At 40.5% G+C, this 13,608-nt stretch overlaps 1 protein-coding gene across 8 annotated transcripts in view; it reads left to right on the forward strand.

The window, feature by feature from the left end:
- LOC140453394 (pumilio homolog 1-like) overlaps positions 1-13,608 on the forward strand; it is a 163,610-nt gene that overhangs the window by 41,345 nt on the left and 108,657 nt on the right. For all 8 annotated transcript variants that reach the window (XM_072548016.1, XM_072548015.1, XM_072548018.1 and 5 more), the window contains one exon: positions 1,680-2,169. In XM_072548016.1, coding sequence (XP_072404117.1) covers positions 1,717-2,169 — 453 coding nt within the window. In that variant the 5' untranslated portion in view covers positions 1,680-1,716. The remainder of the gene's footprint in view (positions 1-1,679; positions 2,170-13,608) is intronic.

Below are 13,608 nucleotides of genomic sequence, written 5' to 3' on the forward strand. Positions count from 1 at the left end.
GCTTTTTTTTGGGGGGGGGGGGGGTGGTGTAACGTGCAGCAAAGGGTTGTCAAATGGAGGAAATAAAACATTTTGCTAAGTTGTAATTCCCAGGTTTTTGATGCTGGGAGGGCGACTATTGCAATTCACCAAAGCTGGTTTGTGTCAGGATCAGTTGCATTCAGCATTCCAGCAGGAAAATAAGATCTGGTATTGTCTAAAATTCAGATGTTAGGCATTTTTTTTTCTTCCTTTGTAGGTGTTGGTGCAGCCCAGCCAGGCCTGTAATTAGGAAAGTTGTATGGTTTCTGCATATGTCCCAACTGTAGCTGTTCCTGAAGCAAACGTTGGATTTTAATGAGCACATTTCGTTCTATTTGTTGTTTGCCTACTTTATTCTGTACAAATTGGTGAAGCAATTTTTAAGTATGTATTGGTGCCTTTTCTAAATAATTCCGTTGAGGATAGTAGTCATACAAATGCATCTTGACGAGACAAAAAAACTCTGGATTGAGTAATTTCTTACTTATGTAACTGTGCAAAGAAAGTGGCATCTTGTTTTGTTGAAAATGATGCATAGAAAAACTGGACTTGATTGATTAACTGTTAGAATTCCATTCATCTGTTCCAATATTTTCTTTATGTTGGGATTCATGTTCCTTTTCTTTGAGACTGTGTATCAAAAGCACAGGGGTGAAAGTTGCACAGAATTAAGGAAAGCTTGTTTTGAATCAAACTGCAATTTTAACACTTTCCAGTTAGTCTAGAGTTCAGACTTTGTGTATTTTTAATAAATACATGCTCAGACATGTGGACGCTCGTGAGGTTGCAGGTTTATCTGCCATTCAAAAGCAAAACTTAAATAATATTTCCATTCGCTAGACATGACAAAATAACTGAGAAACTTAGAAAATTTTGAAGTAAAAGCAGAATATCCTCTATCTAATACTTTTACGCAATCTGTATTTCAATTTCAGATGTAGGCTTGTTTGTCTTTGCATTTCTAGATTCTGCAGTGCCAAGGCACGTGTGGTGTGGGGGGTTGGGGGGAATACTGCTGCTGCATGTTCAGTGTTCGTCAGATGCCATTGCTGTGTTTTGTATTTTCATGTTAATTCATAAACTTGGACTTGGGCACATGGATAATGGAGGCTGAGGATTACATGGTCATGTGCTAGTCAAAAGGAGTAATTAATTTTAAAAAAAGTCATCTGACACATGCCCCTGAATTTTATGCATTATATTTTTATCTTGTGTTCTCAAGTACATTGCAACACATGGACTGTATTGAGGGCGATTTCACGTGTTCGAAACCATTTTTATGAATCTTATTCCATTTCAATTCAGTTTTGTTAAGTGTACATATTGATTTTGATACATGCAAGAGTTTGGAATGTTCATGTCAGTTTTGAAAGCATATATTCATATAAGATGGGGGAAGCACTCTTCCGTTCATTGGCATGTTTTCATGGAATCACTTCTAAGTTGACAGTGCAGTCCAAGACTAGAAGGAATTTGGGGCAGGATTTGCATGTTGAAGTGCAATCAGTGCCTATTTTTGGAGAGACTTTTTCAAAATAATTGGGGAAGGTGGTGGAACTTGGATTTTAAATACTCATGAAACAAAAACAAAATGTTGTTCTTTGTGCACCTTTAAAGTTCTCAATTTAAAATACTTTTTACTTTATTGTTTTTTGCAGGTATAGGTGGAATGGTTGTTCCCTGTGTTTTTAAGGTATGAATGAAGTGCTCTGGCAGGACTCCCTCCCCCAGCAGCAGTATCAGCAGCCACCACTACCACAGGACAGTTTCGGTAACAGCGTCGCTCACAGCATGCCCGTGGTGTTAACAGGACCCTCCGCTGCCGGCCCCCAGCAGCAGCAGCAACAGCACGCCGCCTCCCAGGCGCTGGCCGCCGCCTCTGTCTCCACGCAAGGCCCTGGCTCAATGGGGCCTCCAGTGCCGGTAGTGGTACCGGCACTTGCGCTGGCCGCGGGCCGCTCGCAGGACGATGCCATGGTGGATTATTTCTTCCAGCGGCAGCCCGGGGAGCATCTGGGGGGAGGAGGCAGCAGTGGAGTTGCTGGGGGTGGCGGCAGTGGAGGTGGAGGAGGAGGAGGTGGAGGTGGTGGTTACAATGGCAAGCATCGCTGGCCAACAGGAGACAGCATCCATGTTGAACATCACCAGGTCAGTGCCTTTACTTGAGTATGCCAAGCACCCAAAGCATTTATCAGTTGCTCACCTTTTCATTTTGTGCATCCAAAAGCACGTTGCAGGCAACAATCACTTGGATTTTCATCTTGTTTGATCGTGTTTAATCGCTGCTATGAAATTATTTCTTAATTTAATCCTTTGGTTGGAAATTCAGTGAAGCACTTGTTTTAACATATATTCAGTCTACAATACTGAAACAGACCATTTGGCCCAACTTGTCCATGTTTATGTCCGTGCTTCATACAACCCTCCTCCCACCCAGTTTTTTGTTTTAATCTAATCCTATGGACACTGCTACTTTCCCCAACATCTGTTTATCTTGCTTCCTCTTATGGTATTTACATCAGCTCCTGCTTGTAGTAGTGAGTTGAGTATTCTAGCTATTTTCTGGATTATGTTTCTTCTGAATTTCTTCTAGAAGTCATTGAAGGCTGTTTTTCTTTATCTATCTTACCAAGCTTTTCCAGAATCTCAAATAACATTCTTAAAAAGTTGCCTTTTACCTTTTCTGAGGTAGAGAACTCAAACTTGTCCAGTTTCCAACTGCTATTATCCTTGTTGATTTTCAGTGCCTCTATCGTTTTAGACTAAGGTGACCACAACTGTTCTCTAAAAATACATTTAGGAGTACTCAAGTCAGAACACTTCAACAACTGTAGTTTGCATTTTATTTGATTGAGTGTTAAACTGGGAATGATTCTGCCTGTTCAACTCAACATGAGGGATCTTGTGATACTGTTCAAGGAAGAGCAGGGGAGTTCCAACCAACACACACTGCTTAATTCATTACATCAAAACCAGTATATCTGGTCATTTATTGTTTTCTGAGTGAGATGTTACTGCGCTGTATGTTGGCTGTGTGCACCCATTTAATGGTGCCCACGTTCAAAGGTTGCAAACCATTTTGAAAGACTCTGAACCAGAATTGTTCCTTGGGAATGGTATCATATGCACTGTCTAATACTTCATGAAAATAGTAGTTCTTTTATGTGCAACAGTAGTCAAAGAGATGTACAGCATGGAAACAGACCCTTCGGTCCAACTTGTCCATGCCGACCAGATATCCCAACCCAATCTAGTCCCACCTGCCAGCACCCGACCCCTATCCCTCCAAATCCTTCCCATTCATATATCCATCCAAATGCCTCTTAAATGTTGCAATTGTACTAGCCTCCACTACTTCCACTGGCAGCTCATTCCATACATGTACCATCCTCTGCGTGAAAAGGTTGACCCTTAGGTCTTTTTTATATCTTTCCCCTCACCCGAAACCTATGCCCTCTAGTTCTGGACTCCTCCACCCCAGGGAAAGACTTTGTCTATTTACCCCTATCCATGCCCCTCATGATTTAATAAACCTCTATAAGGTCACCCCTCAGCCACCGACGCTCCAGATGGACAGTGGGAAGCTGTGATCGAAGTGAATTCCATCTTCATTCAATGTGTGCATTTTGATAGCAGGGTTCACTAGATGGAGATGGAATGAAAAATTCTTGCTGCATTTTTTTTAATCCACTTATTGTCCCTTGGTCAGAATTCTGAAGTTTCTCTATGCCATCAGCACAAAGACGGGATTTGCTCAAAGAGAAGTCCAACCATCAACATCTCAATAATTAGGGTTAGGTAATAAATGCCTGGCATTGTCCACATGCCGAGGACAAATTTAAAAATAAACACACACGGAAGCTGTGGCAAACTGAATTCTCTCCACAACACCACCCTGGTTGAGATAATCAAACTGAGCAGAGACCAAATGCCTGCTGACATTTTGACTTGGTTAACACTTGTTGAACCATTTAAATAGCACACATCTTTTGAATACAAACTTAGTTTTTTTTGTTCAATAAATAAATAATTGTACAAAACCTTTTCAGTTTTGGAGAAGGGCATTTTATAATGAATAAAGAAGCATTTCCCCCTCTCTGGCACCACCTGATCTACTGCAGTTTTGCCAAATTGGGAAGGGACGGCAGGGTGAAATGTGCAATGTTTTTTGCTATGTATGTCTTTACTACAAAGGTTCCAGTTGATAATTGAGTGTGCAGTAGAATTTGTGGGCGGCACGGTGGCACAGTGGTTAGCACTGCTGCCTCACAGTGCCAGAGACCCGGGTTCAATTCCTGCCTCAGGCGACTGACTGTGTGGAGTTTGCACATTCTCCCCGTGTCTGTGTGGGTTTCCTCCGGGTGCTCCGGTTTCCTCCCACAGTCCAAAGATGTGCAGGTCAGGTGAATTGGCTATGCTAAATTGCCCATAGTGTTAGGTAAGGGGTAGATATAGGGGTATGGGTGGGTTGTGCTTCGGCGGGGTGGTGTGGACTTGTTGGGCCGAAGGGCCTGTTTCCACACTGTAAGTAATCTAAATCTAATTGAGCAGAGAGCAGATTACTCATTGGGAGCATCTTTCTGATGGGTGGCATGGGATATTAGGTTTTTAGTTGTGCCCGTTATAGAACTGCATATGTTTGTCAATAAATGTTAGCATAAGGCAGTCATGAGCAATTTTTTATAACTGGAAAATACAAGTCCCACAGTGTTGTGTACTCAATCATTCTAATATCTTCTGAAAAATGAGGATAATTTTAACTCAATATAAGCTTTGTCAGTGTAGATTGAGAGAAAATCAAACTTGATGGCTATTGCGACATTGCATGTAAACTGATTTCACGCAGAGAAAGACAGAAAAATAATTATGATGTTTTGTGAATAAACTTGAGTTTACTTTATTATCAAGTATCACTATTAAAATATCTGGTTTGATACAATATTGCATGTTACTCTGGTAATAGAATGCAGTTTTTTTGTCTGTCTTTGATATATTTTTGAAGGAATACTGGGAGATGATTCTCCTGTTGTCCTAAAACTTGCTTGGTTTGTTAATAAACAATGCTCAAGTGTAATGAGCAATACAATTGGACAACAGTCGTTGTCCAATATTGTTACACATATTGTTGTAATGTGTAATTAGCAAATGCCGAGCCAGCAGTGAGTTCATAATTTACTAGTATGTTTTAATAAATGAATTTCTCCATTGTTCTGGGCACTGAACTTTGTAGTATGCATCCTGAAACTCACAGGATCTTTATTCCAGTGGCTGTCCTTCACATGAGAGTATGGGATTATTGTTGGGACAGTAGAGGGCATCACATTCGTGTCTGATCATCTCGCCTGGCATTTGTAGGTGTGATAGTGGTCAGGTGTAGGAATCACAATGTTCCCCTATTTTCAATGACTGTTGCAGTACTAAACTGTGATTGAAATACAAACATTATCATATTTTACAAAATTGTCACCGCACAGCAGAAGGCCTTTCGGCCTGTCGGGTGTCCATTGGCTCTTCAAGTGAGCAACTCACTTAGTGCTATTCTTTCAGATTCTTTCTGTTATCCTGCATGTTCTTCCTTTCTGATAATAGTCTAGTCCCTTCTTGAAAACCTCCACTCTTAGAGATGTACAGCATGGAAACAGACCCTTCGGTCCAACCCTTCCATGCCAACCAGATATCCCAACCCAATCTAGTCCCACCTGCCAGCACCCAGCCCACATCCCTCCAAACCCTTCCTATTCCTATACTCATCCAAATGCCTCTTAAATGTTGCAATTGTACCAGCCTCCACCACATCCTCTGGCAGCTCATTCCATACATTTACCACCCTCTGCATGAAAAAGTTGCCCCTTAGGTGTCTTTTATATCTTTCCCCTCTCATCCTAAACCTATGCCCTCTAGTTCTGGACTCCCCCACCCTAGGGAAAAGACTTTGTTTATTTATCCTATCTATACCCCTCATACTTTTGTAAACCTCTATAAGGTCACCCCTCAGCCTCCGACGCTCCAGGGAAAATAGCCCCAGCCTGTTCAGCCTCTCCTTATAGCTCAGATCCTCCAACCCTGGCAACATCCTTGTAAATCTTTTCTGAACCCTTTCAGGTTTCACAACATCTTTCTGATAGGAAGGAAACCAGAATTGCATGCAATATTCCAACAGTGGCCTAACCAATGTCCTGTACAGCCGCAACATGACCTCCCAACTACTGTACTCAATACTCTGACCAATAAAGGAAAGCATACCAAACGCCACCTTCACTATCCTATCTACCTGCGACTCCACTTTCAAGGAGCTATGAACCTGCACTCCAAGGTCTCTTTGTTCAGCAACACTCTCTAGGACCTTACCATTAAGTGTATAAGTCCTGCTAAGATTTGCTTTCGCACAATGCAGCACTTTGCATTTATCTGAATTAAACTCCATCTGCCACTTCTCAGCCCATTGGCCCATCTGGTCTAGATCCTGTTGTTAATCTGAGGTAAACCTCTTCGCTGTCCACTACACCTCCAACTTTGATGTCATCTACAAACTTACTAACTGTACCTCATATGCTCGTATCCAAATCATTTATGTAAATGACAAAAAGTAGAGGGCCCAGCACTGATCCTTGTGGCACTCCACTGGTCACAGGCCTCCAGACTGGAAAAACAACCCTCCACCACCACCCTCTGTCTTCTACCTTCTACCATTCAACCTGCTTCCTTCATATTCTCGGTATGATCCAGATCTTAATCACTTTCTGCTTGAAAGTATTTCTCCACCTGTCTCCATTTCTTCTTGTGCTCTCTTATTTTCCACCAGTGGGAACAATCTTTCCCATCTGTTTAGTCCAGGACCTCCTCAGTTTTGAATTCCTTTATGAAATCTCTCATCCATCTCCAAGGTTAACCCATCTCAACATCTCCAACCTATCCCTCATTACTAGTTTGGGGGGATTGTATTGTTTTGTACCCTCCAGCCCAGAAGCTCATCAGGAGCAATGCAGAGAGTGGCAAACCCTGGGCACAATGTTTATGTTTGGGCTTTGTCCTGGCTCAGTGGATCAGTGAGGATTTGGAAGTTTCTCATTTTGATTTCTGATCTGGGTAGGAACCCACTGTTGGGTGGACAAAGCTTCTTCAGGACTCCTCAGGACAGAAGTGCAATGTCTTCTGAGCTTTTACTAATGGCATCTCCTAAATTTACGCAGACATTTCTGGCAGATGAAGTATCATAAGGCTGCTGGTTCCCTCTGCTACCCTCAGAGGAGAGAGGGAAGGAGGGAGGGAGTGAGAAAGAATGAGTTCCAAACAAAATTGAAGTTGCTGATCTGATATTTCACTTTGAAAGGTCTTATATTCATTAGGAAGATTGCAAATGTGATTTGCATTCAACTCTACTAAATGGAAAAGTAATAGATCTGGCTCCTAATTTACCAGATTTGCAACTAAGACCAAGGTTTTTGCACTTCACTGCAGTGTATTCTTAAATGCAGTGTGCATGTGTTTCCAAGTTGCCTGCTAAACTACAAGTGGGCATTTTTGATGTCTTGTACTTCAAAAAAAATCCTGTTATTCATGAAAAGCACCAGATGGAATGGATATCACTGAATATTTTTGAGGATATGTTTATCAGCATTGTCAAAGGTTCAGTGTGTTAGCGTTTTTGTGCTAGAGAATGGAGGTGTGGGAAGCAGCTGAGATTTAAAATACGTATGCATAGATTGCCTTAAAACGCTGACAAAATAAGTTATTTTTGTTTTTTTTAAACTGGTCATCTGTTGCTTCAGTTTTGTTTCACATGCAATTTTTACTCTTCTATTTCTGTCAACCTTACTATAAACACTTTGCACATTTCTGTCATTTTAGTTTGGGCTATGCACATCATTCTTTGAGGTACAGATTTATTTTCTCCTCTATTAATTTTTTGAGTAGCTTTCTTTCCCATCCTGCTCTTTTCTAAACACTTCGTTACATTTTGGGAAACTGTTGAACCGTAGGAGCTTGAGCATGAGTTGGCTTTCACATTGCATTCTTGCATGTGAATTTGCTTCAGACATTACATACTGCCTAATAGCAGTGGGAATTTTAATCAGTTTTCCACATCCACATCCCCATCTCAATTTAGTGGCACTGAGGCTGTGTCTGTGGTGCATCTTTTGTTGACGGTAGCCATCTCTTCTCAGGCCCAGGATTAACCCAGGAGTTAGCTGGTGCAGCAACTCACTGGTGCCATCTTCATTTGAAAAAGTCGTCAGGTCATGTTTTGCCTTTAAAATATATTTTTTTTGCAAAGTTAAAAATGTTGAGAATGTCCTGCGCTTTAAATGGATAATAGTACATGCAAAATTGTTCAAATCTGTGAAAGCAAAACTTTGAGACACTAAAGCTGAAACTAACATTGTTTTTCTTGCTGAAAGCAATAGAGATTAGTATCTACAACTAGATTATGCATCCAACTTGATGATCACAAAGCTTATTGGTGATGAAACAAGAATTGACCTTCAAAGCATTAAATTTGCAACAAGCCTACTTGTTTTCTCATGTCCTATAGGATATGAAATCTCACCTGCCTATTGTATTTTAATGCCTTCTGAAATATATTTGTCAATTATTTGGTTAAAAAGTCATTGGTGCCTTGGAATTCCGTAACTCTCATCAAGATAGGAGCAGTGCTGTTACTGCACCAGAATGCTGTGGTTTTAGGAGTGCCATTGTCACTCTGTCTATAAGACTGTGGATGGGAAAATTGTGTCATTAAGTTTGTAGGAACAAATTAAAGAAAAGAAAACCTTGTGATGCATGTTAGAAATATAGCCTTGTTCTTTGACCAGAATTAAGCAACAAGAGACCGAACTAAATCAATTATGTTTGTTCTGACAGCTGTATTTAAAAAAAAATTGTTAAACGTCAGACTGAAAGTAAAATTAACCTGAAGAATAAACTGCTACTCACTGAATATGCTTGTTTCAGGGTTGGAACTCAGATTTTCTTTCGTGGATCATTGTGTGTTCCAGCACAACGCTGTGGGAGACCTTTAGACTTATTGTCTGTATCTGCTGTTTGCTGGAGCAATGAATGGACTAATCCCAAAGAGTCTTGCTGTCCATTCCATAGTGCTGTGTTTTCCTTAGCTTTGAATATTTATTTTGTCCGCAAAGGATACAATGGGTTCTGCCTTAACCACTTCCTGTTTCAAAATATTCCATCTTCAACAGCCTTCTGTGCAAATAAATTTTTCTTTCCCTTATCTGCTTACTCATGGGGAGGCATTGGTGATGTTTAAGAGAAACAGGATTTTTAAACCAGGATTAAAACTCATTACTTTAATGCAACAGTGCTTTGCTATCGATTTCTACATTTGTTTTCCAGGGAGCTGTCCAAGCAGAATATATAAGGAACGAATTTGACAAAGTAACCAAGAACACCATATAAACCAAGGGAAAGTTTGTATTGAATTGGGAATCATTTCGCAACTGATCAGTTGATCCACAAGATTGCAGAAGGTTGATACTGGAGAAAAGAGCTGGAAGAATTAAATATCATTGAGACAGCTTGGAGACTGAATCTCAAATGAATAAACTGCAGTCTTTAATGTAGTATTTCCTTTGGATAGAAATGGTGACTCTTTTAGATCAGGTTATTGTAGTATATGGCACTGTTGTAACGACTTCTAAAGTATTTTGCATAGATATGAGTGCAGATCAGCCGTTACCTCCTTAGATCATGACACAGCGGCTAAATGACCTATTCCTGGTACAGTGTTCACAATGTTACCCCACTGTAGCAGTTTCTCAGCTTGAATGTGTTTTACTTTTAATCTTTTCCTCAGAATCTTTGTTGTCTTTCCCTATACATTGCAGGAAAGCTCCCTGACTTGGCCATGGTCTTTGCTTTGGCCTCTCTCCCTGTCTGAATCCTTGCACGAGCATTTTCTTTTGGTCCTTCATTTGCTTTCATTGTGGAGTTTTCTAGGTTAAATCCCTTGTTATGTACTTAATTTAGTTATGTTGAGCATCCCTGGGTGAAAGAAAGGAAAAGTGTTCAGATTCATGCTGCTAATTAATATCTAATAACTTCTGCAGAAAATGCTTGCAGTTGCGTCAGTTGGCGATATGATTGGACTCGCCAGTGATACCTTGTGTTGCTGGATATTCTGCTAATTACCTGAGTCCCCTTTTTATTTCTCTTGTCTTCCAACTGGTTATCAGTGACCCTTACATATGCTGATATATGAATTATGCTCATTTGTATCTGGCTGCAGCAGTCACTAGACATTTAGGTACTTGTGTGTTCTACGAAGCCTGTGATTTATTGTTCAGTGCTTTTAATCTCAGTGATCTGTTCAGCAATATCAACCATGTGTTGGACATGTTTAATCTCAATAATGATAGCAGTTTCTGTGTCGAAAGGAAACATTAAGTTGTCTTCTGCATACTTCATTTCCTTAGGAGTTGTCGTTTCCTGGTGTCTTGAAGGGAGCTGGTGAATTGCTACTAGGATTCTTTGCCCAGTCAGACAATATGCATGAATGTATAACATTACATATTTAACTTTCTGGCGTCTTCACTTTTAGCAGGAGGGTTGAGAGCTTCAATTCTTGACATGCTGTCTAATCTTATCTGAGACCTAGTTAATGTTTATTAGTTGAGCTTTGTTCCCATAAGTTAGGAAAGTAAAAGCAGCTTGATTCCTGTTCCCTGGTCATTGCCGGAAACTCTGTTTTAAACTATTGAACAAAGTTTGCTCTGGTCCATTGCAACATCTGAGGTATTGGAGGATACCCATTAGGTATAGCATTTCATTGGAAATCTGAACCTTCAGAGGAACAGGCAGGAGTTTATACATTAGGTACTCTAAGTTTATTGAACAGGAAAAGTCAATTTGATGATTGAGATATTCAACAAAGTTGAAAGAAGGATTGTAGAATGTAACAATTTAGATTTGTTGCATCATTCTGCATGCAAATAGAGTTTTTGTGTTGAACACCAAGTATTGGTCTTTTTTTAAAGAAGGATTATATGGTCTTTATAGGCTTAATTAGTAAATGTTAGTAAGGCTCTATCTTCGAATAGATAATTTTAAGCAATGGAAAAAAGTGTATTTTTAAAAAATGATGCGGATACTATTTTAAATTGTTTGTCAAGTATATAGTTTTTTTCTATGGGACTTGTGAAGTAAGCTTAATTTAATATGGTCAATGTGCTTATTTGAGATAAAGGGAGAATCGTTGATTAGTTTTTCTGATATGGATTTCATATATGAAATGGGATAAAAATGGCTTCTAATTAACTAAGAGTTGTTTAACTTGTATACAATTTTCACCCCCCCCCCCCCAGAATATTTCCTTCACGATTATTTATTTCACTGAGAAAAACAAGGAATCTCTGATCTGACTTCCTGTTTGTTTTTCACATTTCATTTTGTTCTTGTTGCTGGTTACATCAAAGGAAAATAGTGACAATAAATATCTGAAGTGAAATAGTAATAAGAAGTTCCACCAAATTGCAAAAATATTGCAAATGTGGGCTTTTCCTATTCCAAGCAGGTGGCAGACATGTTGTATTTGGAACAAACCTTGGGCTTGAAATGCTCCTGTTTGTTTATTCATCCATATCAATACCAAAGCAATGGTCAAATCTTTCTCTGTATACATGGGCACACACTAGCAATATGGCAACTAATTTAAAGATTTCGATAGTTTTTCATTTAGAGTATGAATGTTGAGAACTTTGGTGCTAATTGTAGACTTTGAGCAGGAGAATTGTTCGTGGTTGAATGTAATGTCTTGGGTGCTTTGAAGTCTTGAAGCAGCAGTAGGATCAGAGCCAGATAAAACACATCTAATGTTAATGAAGGAAATCACTCATTTATGGTTGGACAGCATTTAATAGGGCTTTGGAAATTTGTTTTTATTTTGGCTAAGTTTCTCCTTGCCTTCCTTTTGAATGGTTGTGTTGCTCCTCGATGTGATATATTAAGTAAGTATCATTAGTGTACCTCTGGTACTTCCTCCCAGATGGTCTATCCCTTTGGTTAGTTCCATACAGTGAATGTCTATAAGTAATTCTTCTCGAAATAAAAGGAAAGGGTTGTAGGAAAATGGAGATAAATATAATGCTGAGTCTCTGAGTAAACTTCGCCATGGAGTGGATAATAATCACTCACGGGATGCGGATGCCACTTGTTGGGCCAACTCTTTTTTTTAAGCAGCTGAAACTTACTTTTAAGTTGAACCTTCGATAGAAATGAAATCCCAAGATACTCGTCTCAAGTTTTAGGTTAGATTCCCTACAGTGTGGAAACAGGCCCTTCAGCCAACCAGTCCACACCGACCCTCCAAAGAGTAACCCACCCAGACCCATTTCCCTCTGACTAATGCACCTAACATTGTGGGCAATTTAACATGGCCAATTCATCTAACCTGCACATCTTTGGACTGTGCGAGGAAACTGGAGCACCTGGAGGAAACCCACGCAGACACGGAGAATGTGCAAACTCCACACAGACCGTCAACTGAGGCTGGAATCGAACCTGGGACCCTGGTGCTGTGAGGCAGCAGTGCTAACCATTGAGCCACTGTGTCGCCCCATAATTAAACGCACCCGTTCTCTGACTGGGAATCAAACCCGGGCCGTGGCAGTTAAAGCACCGAATCCTAACCACTAGACCACCAGGGAGTGTTTTGGGGCTTTATACTTAATATTGTCTTTGATTTTGCATCATGGTTCACTCCTGTAAGCAAGCCTCAACTTCCATTGTCACCTGTCCCTAGTTGCCTTTGAAAAGCTGGTGATAATCAACCTCCTTGAATTGCTGCATTTGATACCAACTGTGTCATTGTGATGGAACTCCAGAATTTTGACTCCTCAATCAATTAAGAGGCTTGGAGAGCCTTGTCTACTGCACTCCAAAACTAAAGCTGGGTTGCAGGATGAATTGTGAGGAGGATGTTCAGAGAATACAGGGTGACCTGGACAGGCTAGGTGGGTGGACAGATGCATGGCAGATGCAGTTTAATGTGGATAAATGTATGGTTATCCACTTTGGTGGCAAGAACAGGAAGCCAGATTACTACCTAAATGGAGTCAAGTTAGGTAAAGGGGCAGTACAACAAGATCCAGGTGTTCTTGTACATCAGTCAATGAATGCAAGCATGCAGGTACAGCAGGCAGTGAAGCAAACTAATAGCATGCTGGCCTTCATAACAAGAGGAATTGAGTATAGAAGCAAAGAGGTCCTTCTGCAGCTGTACAGGGCCCTGGTGAGACCACACCTGGAATATTGTGCGCAGTTTTGGTCTCCAAATTTGAGGAAAGACATTCTGGCTATTGAGGGAGTGCAGCGTAGGTTCACGAGGTCAATTCCTGGAATGGCGGGACTATCTTACGTTGAAAGATTGGAGCGACTGGACTTGTATACGCTTAAGTTTAGAAGACTGAGATGGGATCTGATTGAGACGTATAAAATTATTAAAGGATTCGATATTCTGGAGGCAGGAAGCATGTTTCTGCTGATGGGTGAGTCCTGAGCCAGAGGACACAGTTTAAAAATAAGGGGTAGGCCACTTAGAACAGAGTTGAGGAGAAATGTCTTCACCCAGAGAGT

This window comes from Chiloscyllium punctatum, chromosome 27 (assembly GCF_047496795.1).
Source record: "Chiloscyllium punctatum isolate Juve2018m chromosome 27, sChiPun1.3, whole genome shotgun sequence".
NCBI classification, from domain to species: Eukaryota; Metazoa; Chordata; class Chondrichthyes; order Orectolobiformes; family Hemiscylliidae; genus Chiloscyllium; species Chiloscyllium punctatum.